A 12,622-nucleotide genomic window follows, 5' to 3' on the forward strand; every position below is an offset into this window, starting at 1 on the left:
CAGATGTAAGTAATGCTGATGTTACAAAGCCTGAGATCCTAAAAGAAACAACTTCCATGCTGCCAACAGACAGGGTCAACAGTTATTCTTCAATGCCTAAGCTAATCCCTCAAGACATCCTGGTGCATCTTTAGACTTTGCTCATCTAAGCCAGACCTGTCATCGCTGTATACCTTGCACAGCATGCTGCCTGTGCTTAAATACAGAGAAATAAGAACATTTTGGTATTTTCTTATCAAATGTTGCAGGATACAAACCTCCAGGAAGATATGATTCACTTGCTGTGTCATCCCCATCATCTCCATCTTCATCATCACGACTCAACAAATTATTTACAGCAAGGTTTACATCAAGATTTGTTCGCTGGAGCTCCCGAATAATAATGCTTCTGGACTTTCCTTGTAAAACAACTTGTGCCTGTAAGAGCACAGAAACAGAGAATGAACGACGTTGGAAGCGAGCTCCAAGCTCAGCCAGCCCAACCTAGCACCCAGCCCTATCTAATCAATCAGACTGTGGCACTAAGTGCCCCAGCGAGGCTTTGCTTGAACACCTCCAAGGACAGCAACTCCACCACCTCCCTGGGCAGCCCACTCCAATGCCAGTCACTTTCTTTGTCAAGAACTTCCTCCTAAGATCCAGCCTAGACCTCCCCTGGCACAACTGGAGACTGTTCTGTTGTTGGGTGCCTGGGAGAAGAGACTGACTCCACATGGCTACAGCCTCCCTGCAGGGAGCTGTAGACAGTAATGAGGTCTGCCCTGAGCCTCCTCTGCTGCAGGCTGCACACCTCCAGCTCCCTCAGCCTCTCCTCACAGGGCTGTGCTCCAGGCCCAGAGCAGGTTATTGGTCACTCTCAGCTAATCAACCACCACTCACAGGAAAAGAATGCTTCATTCTGAAAGGAGTCTAATAAAACCCAAATGTCAATCTCCTCTACACACAAGACTCAAGTGCTTTTTTCTACAGTATCCTGTACTAGACAGTCAATTTTCTCTCAGCTGAAGTTAGGCTACTGATTTCCACTTGTGATACTGAATTTCCTAACAGAACTTTGTTTTGAACAAATTCACATATTTTCAATGTACTGTTTTCTTCAAACATGGAGAAAAAACATTAACAAACTCTGCTTAATCACAAAATGCAGACTTTGTGAGCTTATTCAGGCTTTCATGCATCAGAAAACAAAAGCAGAGTGATCTATACTCATCAGTTATATTTATAAACAAATTAAGCAGAGACATCCATGAAGAAAAATTCTTAGTACTTTTTAAAGATTAAATAGACTTAATGTCTTTCATTTATATCTAAAATGGATGACTGCTTTCACCAAAGAAAGAGGGGGAAATCCATCTGCCCTCTTCTTTATACCCCTTCAGAAAATGCAACTTAATTAGCTAACAGCTCTCAAATATTTGATTTTATCACTACATCTCCCACCTGCAAATGAACAACACATGGCACTCCTCATCCAGACTAAACAGTCCCTTGTCTCAGTGGAAATTTGGGCAGCAAAAATTCTAGAATCCAAAAAAGGTCTATCCCCACTCACACTTAAGACACATTTAGGAACAAAAGCAATTGAGCTAGAGAAAGTTAACCTCTCTCCTTGGAGAAAACACACTGCTATTACAATTCCTTCCTGTTCCCATCCTTTGAGAAGCTCTCCAAGGTTTTGGCAACAAGCAGGCTCAAGCCCAAGTACCTGTGAAATGAGTTCCTCTGGAATGACTGACGCTGGAATCACTGGTTGTGGTTGACTCCCCAGCAGTCCAGACCCTCTGTCGCGTCCTGTGCGTATAACTCTGGTCTGCCTTCGAGAATCTCGAGCTCCAGCAGACGATCTACCAGAAGATCCTCCTCCACTTCCACCAACTCCTGAACTCCAGCGACTCCTACAAGATTTAGATTAGAATTCTTTTTTATATAGCAGCACACTTTGGGCAGAACTTCAAGAAGTCTTCAGTATTATTATCATTAACTTGTAGACAGTGTCTGAAAAATACTGCAGATGGACTTCACAGACAACACTGAGAGCCTCTCAAAACCAGTAAGAACAATTGATAAAGCCCTGAATTACAAAGAATAAATATAAAACAGGACTCCAGGTGGAAGTTGCACTCCTTCCTACTCATATATAGCTGTGTGGATGTATACATACATAAATACATGCATGCACCCAATTCCTAGAGTTTCTAAAAGCAGTATTATCAGCAGTGGAACACTTAACCTTCAGCTGTTAACTTCCTCCTATAAAGCACATAGGCAGCAGCTTCATGGCCTGGAGACTCTGACAGAAGGTCATTATACTTAGGTTAAGTCTTCTAAATTTCTGACACTTTTACATGAAGAAATTGAAAAACAAATCTTACACTAGATAGGTCCCTGACCCTCATGGATGGTTTTCAAGAGATACTACACTCTAGACCCACTCCTACTGGGGAATGCAATGAATTGTACAAATTGCACAAACATGTCTAAACTGTCTGAGCAGTGCTGTTATTTCTATGAGTCAGTATCAAAACAAGGGGGCAAAAAAGCTGTGGGTTTACTGTCATCACAGCTTTTCACTAATCTTAACTCCAGAAAGCTGTGTAAACTGCATCTGTTCTGACCTAAGACTATAGAGTCTCTACTCTATTGTCATGAAAGGCTAGAAGATTCCCTTCTTCAAGCTGTACTTGTAACTAAAGTAACTAAAAGTGAACTACAACTTAACTGCTGTACAAATCTACTTTAAATATGCTATTACTGCTATTCCATACTCAGTACCAGCAGAAATTTCCTGCTCTTAACCACCCTAATCTTTGAACTCCTTTCAAAAATAAAACAACTTTTCAAATAAGGGGGACAAAAAAAGTATGTTCTCTGAAATAGAACCTAATGAATTCATGTTAAAAGCATACCACGTGTAGCTCTAAAAGCTAATTAAGGATGCTTGTCTTGCATATTATGGCTTAGGTTGATTACTAACATCCTTCTCTTTTTTTTTGTTCTATTTCCTTCCTCCTGACAAGACCATGCAATCACAGAGTAAGTCGACCAACTGCCTAAGCCAAGGCTCTCTGACAGAGACATCTACATTTTCAGGATTCCAGCCAAAGACCACACAGACAATGACAAGACAAAAAGTAGTTTAGCAATAGCTTTAGGAAAAGTCTTGTCTCAGGAGCTAAAAAAAAAAAAAAAAGATACTGCTGAAACTACAAAATAAACCAAAACCCAACCCAAATACAAAAGCAGTATTCTAAAACAAGCCATTAATGTGTTTTTCCAGGTGGAAAGGAGGTTGGAGGGGAAAATAAGTGGGCTGAGTGAGAGTCAAGTTATTCCTACACAAGAATTCTTAATTCAGCTCACAGCAGGGAAGAGGAGGGTGTAAAGAAAAGGTTATGTATTTGATTTTACTACTCACTACATAAGCATTTTTTATTCAAAGTTATAAACTATCAAGGACTGATGCTTGTCAGTTAAGAGCATTTATACTCATTTAGTATTTCAAATATTCCAAGTGTGTCCTAACCTGGTCCTGATATACAGGAAAAATAAAGAAAAAAAACAAAGTTATTTCTACTAAATCTGTCTAAGCCTAATAAATATTAATAGGAAATGGAAATCTTTCTGCTCACCTACTACGTTTCTACATCTCTGCACTGCCCACCAGCATTCTACCAATTTTCCAAGTCTAGAGATCTTACCTAAGGACTCCACAGTTTGAACGTTTTTAAACTCAATTTATTAAGTATGCCCTTTGTTTAACAGAACAGTTATAGCATCTACTGCTACTGTACAAGCTTGGTGACTTCCAACTTCTTCAACATGCAAAGGAAGAAGTTAGGTACCCTTCAAGGCTGGTCTCCTAAGAACACAGCTGGGCACAATTGTAACCTGTTGCACTCAGGGAAAAAACCCTCTTACACTTTCCACAAGGAGTTTGTAAACGTGACAATATCAGCTTGCCTTTAATGTTGAACACCTCAATTTTTGTTTCAGATGCACAAAGATTTCCCAAAAAGTTTGAGAAGGGATAAAAGGGTAGGTTATCTTTCATGCAACTAAACCTCAGACAGACAAAATCAGCTTATTTGGTAGCATAAAAAAAGCGAAATCACTTTTGGCAAAAAGGTGCAGCTTCTCTCTCTTAACAGATCAGAGACCAGAGTCTGTAAACACAGTTCCCCTTACCACAGCTGGTAACCTTAGGAAAGAGCACTCTTCAATGCATCTTACAGAAGCACAGAGCTCACTGCAATCATGTAATTAAAAGACCAACTGACTTTGTTATACATCAATTTTCAAGCTCATGATGACAAAAAGCATCTGTACAGCACAGTTAGTACACAGTACAATTTTAAAGGTTCTGAGCACCAAATGCTTCCCCAAATGTTCCCTTCCTATGACTAAGTACAGGACCCCAACTAACAAAACACTGCTCATTACTTGGGGCAGAGGAAGGCACAACAAAACTGAATACAAAAGGTCTGCTAGCATAGAGAACAGATTGTTCCTGCATCAATGCGCTCCCTTTACTTTATGCTGCTAGCTTACAGGGGTTTACAGCGACAGGGTCCCGCTGAAAAACTGCTTTTCAACACCAAGCTGTTAAAACATGTTCAGAAAGGACAACACAGCCAAAGCCCAATTATTCTTCACACAAATATGAAGTATCCTAGGTACTGAAGGATCTCTTGCACATCTGTGATTTTAACCAAGTCCATGTTAACCAAGTCCTACCTACACAACTGCTGTAATGACATGTTCCCTTATACATACTGCATACCATTTATATATGTGTATACACATATACTCAAATATGGAACAAACAGATTGCAGCCTCAATCCTATCAAAACTTACCCAAGGGTGTTGCCTGCCAGTCTGCCCAGAGTTTCAGAACCAGACAGAAACCATGGGGAGTCACTAGTCCTGCCTGGCCTGGATGTCCTTCCTGCCCCTGAGCCACTGCTCAACTTTGAACTGAAAGTAAAAGATGGTAAATCAGTCACAAAACAATCCCAAATGGGTTAAGAACAAAACCTGGAATCCCAGGTCTAAATTCTCAGGGACTTAGTCTGGTAACATACCAGCTTAAGCAACACCCTTGGGGAATATTCCAAACTAATCTAACTGTATATTAGGAGATACACTGGAAAAAGAAATTGGAAAGCATGCCTAACAGAGCTTACATATATCAGCAACCCATAACAGCACAGTTGCAAATACACATTGAGCTAATTAGTGACTTGGGTTAGCCACTGTGCTAAGTTTTCAGTTAGTTTCCAGGTACAAACTGTAATCACCAGATGTTCCATCTATAAGCCTGAGCCTCAGTACCTTACTTCAACATTAAGAAGAGGTTTGTGTTCAAATATGAATCTTTAAATAGTCCTATTAAGGGGGACTTACCTGAAGACAACAGGTCTAGGAAGTGAGTTCCTCCAGATGGGACCTCTTTAAGAGTGGATTCTATATGAAACTTCACAGTTTCAACACACTTTCTTTCATAAGGATTATTTTTGGAGGGGGGTGTTTCTTGCAGTTAAAGTAATCCTGTCTTTTAGACTCACATCTACTACTTACAGCTACACCAGTCTGTCAAGTTAGGCTGTTTGGCTGCATCACCATAACCATTATTTGTCTACTCCAAGTACCCATCCAAAGGCAATATAGTTAAAAAAAGAAACAAAACAAAACTGAAACCAATACAGCAGTCACTCAGGTCAAAAGAAGGATTTAATATGAAGAAAAGCAGTTCTTACCCATCATTATTATCAGGTTTACCCAATTCCAATCTGTCTGGTTGAACTGAAAAACCAATCCTGCAGACTCTACCATCCTGTATTTAAAACAAGAAAACAAGTGTCTAAAACTGAAAAAAAAGTTACAGAAAAACAAACAAACAAACAAACCCAAGTCTACAGTTTAATGAAGAACATTAAACAGTTTGCTGTTAGACAAATTCATCTGAACTGTAGGGTTTCATGTGTGCTATGTGAGCAGACTTCAATTACCTCGAGAAGAAATGCAGCATGATTTGGTCCCACCACACACTGTTTAATAGTGGCCTGTTCCAATACATTCAAAGGGGGGTGGCTGCAAACAAAAAAAAAGTGAGCACATATAACACTTAAAAACTTTCCATCTGAAAAAAACCCACACATCCCAAGTGGTATAAGGAAGGAATCACATGCAGTGATGTAAAGTTATCTTAGATATGAAAACACTCCAGAATGCCTAAGAATGTGCATCAGCTGAAGCAACTATAATGGGTTCTTGGCCATTAAGCATAGAAAAAGCAAAATAAAACTTCAAAAGCTGATAAGAGTTTTAGTTAAATATGATCAGTAATAAAAAAGGGAGTTATACTTCAAATTAAGGAGTATAGAAAATATTCAGTAATATATTTCATCATAACTGAAAATCTGGCATTTCCTTCCCAATGTAAGAACACTTATCTGAAGCATTTCTGAACTGCAGTTTTACAAAGCCTCAGCAGCACCAATACTATCTGCAGTACAATCATCTGCTTCTTATTGCTGTTAGAAAAACTGCTTTCCTAAATGATTTACAGCAGCATGTTATGTGCCTTACCTGTTTAAATTATACTTGTTCAGCTTCTCTGAAACCTCTCTTAATCTGAAACAAAAAAGAAATGAAGTTGCTTGAAAGAGATCCTCCACAGTAAACAACATCCACTGAAGCAGTGTTTTTTATGACGTTATGGGAACAACTTACCACCACAGGTAATGAAGCCTGCTGGAAATACTACTTGGTGTTGACAGTCTGTGTAAGAATTGGCTAGGGTTCAGCTTAACCAGTTTTCTTTTGGAGTTTTTTTGCTTTGGTACCCTTCCATCTACTACCTTGCCACACACCCCATGTTCTCTTGTATCTCTGTGTGTTTTGCAAGTCACTGTCACTTCTGCCTCACTACCACCACTTACAACTCTAAACACAAAATAAGCTGATGAAGCAATTAGCATCAACTGTAGATATGGTTGTGTGTCTTCATACAAGCCTGAATGCAGTATCCCAGAGCAGACATGTTTATGGTTTTCTAGGAAATACAAGTACCTGGCACATCAGAGCCAAAAGTGTGACAGCAGTTTTTCACAACAGACAGGAAAAAGATGCACAAAAAGCCAGTGTCAAAAGGGGCCAACAAGGGATTTGACTAGGATAAGAAACAATCCAGACAAAATTCCCTATATGTAGAGTTATGTAAAACACCATCTTTACTGAAAGAGGAAGAATGTTTCCAGAAGTACATCCATCTCACCTTCATGGAACATTACCAAATGGCAGATCAGAACCCATGAAAAGGGCCAACTTACAGACCACACCTGCCTACATGGTGTCCAAAAGTAGAAACTAGCACAGCAATTTCTTAGGTAATTTCTAATCCACTTAGAAAAGATCCTCTCCAGGCAGCAAAGATGCTCTCATAATAGCATGTTGGCACTTCAGGTAAAACCTGTGCTCCCTTCTCCCCAGTGAAGACAAGCAACCTGCAAAAGCCCCTAAACAGCTTCCAATTTTACTGAGGATATTTGTGTTAGATGAAGATACAAACCCAAGGTAAATCCTGTAAAAGTAATGCAAGGTCTTCCTAATCTCAATTTTGGTACCATTCATCACAGCATTTCATCAATCTGCTTCTTAACTGGCAACACCTCTCTAAACCTCACAAAAGGACAGGCACACGAGCATTGCTTTTCCTCTGTCTGAACTCATGTCCTTAAACCCTTTCTTTTTCACTTGGCTCACTTCAATTTCTACACGCAGACTGCTAAGGACAACAGACTTCAGTTACTTGCAAACCCTGAGCATGAGCCTGAATGTTATCAACAGCATTTAATTCTAAAGCACTTGTCCTGAGGGAAAAGAGTAGAGATGTCTGTCTGAGAAACAAGATAATTTATACTGAAACAGCTTCCAAGCCCAAGAAGGAAGGACCCTACTAAAGGACAGCAGGAAGGAAGGGAACATGCTTAGAACAGCCTTTTGCTATCGAAGCCAAGCAGACAGTTTCTTAAATAGGCAATGTCACACCTCAAATTTCCAGCCACAGCTACTTCATACAGGCCAAGAGCACATACACAGGTAATATTTCCGTGAAGACAGCCCAGAAATGGGAAAGAACACAAACTTCACTTGCAATCTGCACGAAAGGCAGAGTCAGAAAACCTGCCTTCAAGTTCACTCTATGAAACGGTGACAGCAAACAATGTAGCGCCTTAGTGGAGACAATTAACCACACTACTCTATGAGCAACATGTAAAGCTCCCTTATCTGACCTTTGTGTCACAAAACCTGAGTTACTACCAAAGAAGCAGAGGTTTTTCAATTTGTGAAAGATCATCACAATGCTTTTTACTTGGAAAAGAAAGAAAAAGTGATAGGGAAGAAATGCGCACAGAAAGCCAAGACTTGCATGCCCAGTAAGTCTATTAGGAACACCAGGCTCAAGAGAGGAGGTTTATCTGCAGCAAGCATCAGCCAAAAGAGATCTAATGTTACTGAAAAAAGGCTGCTGTCAACATTTAAGGGCAAGGACAAGAAAGTACTAAACTCTCCTACAGCAAGCAAACAAACAAACAAAAAAAACCCTCCTCTCTCTTCTCTCTCCCCCTAACCCCCAACAATCTCTCATGCAACTGCTGTCACATCAAAATTACCAAATACCATCCTAATAAGTTTAGAAATCCAGGAGGACTCGAATTTGACACATAACCCATCTAAGTGTCCTTCCCCAGCACCCTGTCCCTGCTGAGCTGCTGCTTTCACCCTCACTGCACCTCCTTTCTGGTGCTGCCGCCGCAGCATGTGCCGGAGCACCAGTCACAAAACTAAACCAGCAGGAAAACAGGAGTGAAACAGAAAGAGGTGTCTGTATATTCTGCATGAAGAATGTGTTTCTGCAAATAAAAACTCCACATGGTTTCATAAAAGCATTTCCTGCAGCAATCTAAGCCTCTCTACTGCCACAGTTAGCTGGCTTTGTACTGCCATCCTCATGCATTTTGCATTTTTCGTTACTTAAGATCAGGTTAATTTTAACAATACAATTCAATTATTTCAGCTGACAGCACACTGGATGAGAAGGTACAGGCAGAGATGATTTAATCAATTCTCTCATTAGGGAAGGTCAAGACATGCACTGAGACCTTTCTGTGGTAAAAACGATCTCCGATCTGGATGCCTCAAGAGGCTAAGCTTTGGAAAATTCTCATCACAGACAACTATTTCAAAGGAAGAAGTCAGAAGCAAACTGTTTTGCTCACAATGTCGGGTTTTTCTGAGGAGATGCACCAGTCTGCCAACCTTTAGACAGAGTTTAGTGATGGCTCCTGTGTTAAAGCACTTCTCTTTAAATATATCTACCAAAAATCATCCAGATACAGTTTTGAGGAAAACAAGAAGTCAGTTTAAGCTAAACAGGGGTTGCTCTGAGTCCAAGTTTTGGAGCTATAATTTTTAGCCTCTCCAAACTGATCACATTAAGCAATCAAAGAGGCTCCAAGTCAGGGCTACGGGAGCTCAGGCTTCACATGTGACACTTTTATTTGTCACAAGATATTACTTCTCTCAAAGCACACTTCTATTTCCAGAGACGTTTATCTGAGGACATATCCTTCCACCATATCCTGCTTTGTAAAACCAAGCTAGTCTCAAGAATGCAAGAGAGCCACAGAGAAACCCCATTTAAAAGCCTGAGTAGTTTATAAAAAGCTGGACTTCAGTACATTTTAAACTTTACCTTATTTAAACAAGTGCTTAAATCCACATAAGCAAAGCCCTGACTTACAATTTGTGCTTTTTACTCTGTCTGTAAGAATAAAAACCTTCTGTTTTAAATTAAACAGTCTTGTCTTGAGGATTGTTAAGCCTCTCTAGAATTCTACCACACATGTTCACCATGCTCAGCAGCAGGAGCCCTACGTTGCCACTCACTCTCCAGGAACATTTATCAGTTACTTCCAGCATGCCAGCAACAATGTACACACCAACAAACAAACCCTTGGACACCAGCAAAACTTTCTTACTGCTGTAAGACTTTAGAATAGTTCAGTGACTGCATGCCCATCTGTCACTCCACGTGTTAGCAAACTAAGAGTTACAACAATAAAGACAAAACCAAGCCGAGTTAACAACCCACACCTACATCACCTACAACTGCAAGACCTCCTGGAGCAGGCAAGTAACACAAAAAGCACAGTGCACTGCACACAGAAACCTCACGTAGCTAGATTTACATAATTCTCCTCTCAAAATGTGCTCACTGCTCAGCAGTATTCACAGATGCTATCATCTCCGCTGACACTTTGCAGCCTTGCTCTAGTCATGGTCAATCTATCCCGTTCATTTGGAAGACTAACAACAATTTCTGCCATCTCTGAGATTAATTTCTCAAACCATAAAAAGGAAGCTATTTTTTTTCTTTTTTTCCTCCCTGCAACTTCAGACTGTATTTTTAAATGTCAGTTAGGTCTTTCAAAAACACACAGTAAAAAAACTGGCCAGAGCTAAGCAATTCAAACAAAGGATTGAACCATGGAGATGTAAAATAAAATGTCTACATGCTGCATATCTTCAGAAAGAAAGGACTCTTATTGTACTCAGCAAGTCCAAGACACAGCACTCAGAAGACTGTCATAGACTTTTCTTGATGCTGCTCCCTTATGGCACTTTAAAGTTATCAGGCAGGGGCCCTACTAGAAAAGCTTTCCTCACTTCAACAGCACATGGTGATGGTAAGAGTTGCAACGGAGGAAAAGGAAAGGTACATGAAAGAGCCAAAAATAACCCAAAACTAAAGATGTTAGTTTGGTATGATGAACAACTCTAAGTAGGAAAATTAAAAATACAACTGATTGAGCCCTGGTAGATTCTTCTAAGAGTTCAAGCCTCTTTCAGACAACTTAATGCATCAAAGAAGTCTGTAAGTCAACAAACTTAGGAGACTTCCCCACCAGAGCAGAAAGTACAGAAGAACAGACACAGTGCTTTTCCAAAAGCAGATACCCACAAGGAGGAACAAAACCAGACTCAATCACTGGGAAACAGTGATGTACTTAAAAAGTAAATGCAACCTTCATCTCTTACCCTCAGCCCAGACCCTGCAATGCTCTGAGCACAGCAAACCGGGCCCAAGGAGGCAGCTATGTGGCTACTTAACAGATGTGGGCCCAGAAGTGCTGCAGAGCCTCCATATCAAAGCCCTCTCACACTTGCCTATCTTGAATCATGTGGAGAAGAACTACTGTGCCTATCAGTGTCCTGCAAATGGTCTCAGAAATGCTGAACACAGGAAGCTTAAGCACGTATGTTATCTTTGTTGCATGATCTCAGGATGCCTTTAACGCTGGGCACTGTCATTGATGCAAAGACACATCACGCTATCTGCCATGCCATAGTAGAGCATAAAAAGGATCCTTCCCCTTATTGCCATGTCTGGACTGCCATGCCAAGGGCTAGAATGCAGTTTCAAAATAGCCAGCCTTCCACAGCTGCTGCACCCAGCAGAAGAACGAGAAATAAAGGTGTGCGGGGAAGAAGGGAGAATTTACAGTGCGTTTTAAGTCTTGCTGGGTAGTAAGGGGAAAGAATCCATTACAAAATAGGCTAAAGTACCACATGAAAGCAGGCAATGAGACTGTATGTAGAGTGATGCCAACTAGAAAAATCCCAAGTGCAAGTACAAAAATGACAGCCTCCAAGGTAAGCAGTACTACTCAGACAAGGGCTGAGGCAACCACTTTAGAGTATAATCACTGAGAATCAAATCAAGACAACAAAGGAAGTGCCTCCACTCAGTAATTAGGTGTACCATAGCAAATTCTGTGCCCTCTTCTCATTCCAAGAAAGCTAAGTTAGGAATATCCAGTTCTTACATACTAAACCAGTACTGGGGGAGGTCTAGGCTGGATGTTAGGAGGAAGTTGTTGGCACAGAGAGTGATTGGCATTGGAATGGGCTGCCCAGGGAGGTGGTGGAGTTGCTGTCCCTGGAGGTGTTGGAGCAAAGCCTGGCTGGAGCACATAGTGCCATGGTCTAGTTGATTGGATAGGGCTGGGTGATAGGTTGAGCTGGATGAGCTTGGAGGTTTCTTCCAACCTGCTTGATTCCGATTCCTGCTCAGGAAATCCTAGAGCTGCATTCTTAGAAGCTGGAAAAGCATCACTATGTTTGCCCTATTCTAACACTCTTCTATCATCTAACATGGGTCTTTGCCACAAGCAGGAGGAAAACAAGGTGGATCCACTGTCTGACTGTAACAGCTATTCTTATGTTCGTGGCATCAACCAGCTGAAGTCTACAGAATATGGCTCCCAAGCTTTATTTTGTAAGACTGTCAGTTTGGTTGATAAAGGTAATTCTGGCCATGTAATGGTCCTCTCTGGAACAACAGTAACACACTGTGCTGAATCAGTAAGCTACAGCAGAAAGCTAACATGGCAAACATCAAACAAATTCATCTTTTCAAAACAATTTCCAGCAATATCACTGAGAAGTCTTCAGATATTGCAGTAAGTGCAGAAAATAAATTCCCACCACTATTATTTCATGATATAATAACAATGATACAAAAAGTGACCTATATCTAAAGTTGGGTATAAGTTA

General features: G+C 40.6%; 1 protein-coding gene across 8 annotated transcripts in view; it reads right to left on the reverse strand.

Moving 5' to 3' along the window:
* Positions 1-12,622, reverse strand: part of UBR5 (ubiquitin protein ligase E3 component n-recognin 5) — an 88,170-nt gene that overhangs the window by 63,547 nt on the left and 12,001 nt on the right. For 7 of the 8 annotated variants that reach the window (XM_064154055.1, XM_064154051.1, XM_064154052.1 and 4 more), the window contains exons 2-7: positions 6,590-6,634; positions 6,010-6,091; positions 5,758-5,834; positions 4,856-4,975; positions 1,706-1,895; positions 258-417 (exon numbers count right to left, since the gene is read on the reverse strand). In XM_064154055.1, coding sequence (XP_064010125.1) covers positions 258-417; positions 1,706-1,895; positions 4,856-4,975; positions 5,758-5,834; positions 6,010-6,091; positions 6,590-6,634 — 674 coding nt within the window. The remainder of the gene's footprint in view (positions 1-257; positions 418-1,705; positions 1,896-4,855; positions 4,976-5,757; positions 5,835-6,009; positions 6,092-6,589; positions 6,635-12,622) is intronic. The other variant, XM_064154056.1, reaches the window with a different exon arrangement.

This window comes from Pogoniulus pusillus, chromosome 14 (genome assembly GCF_015220805.1).
Source record: "Pogoniulus pusillus isolate bPogPus1 chromosome 14, bPogPus1.pri, whole genome shotgun sequence".
Lineage (NCBI taxonomy): Eukaryota > Metazoa > Chordata > Aves > Piciformes > Lybiidae > Pogoniulus > Pogoniulus pusillus.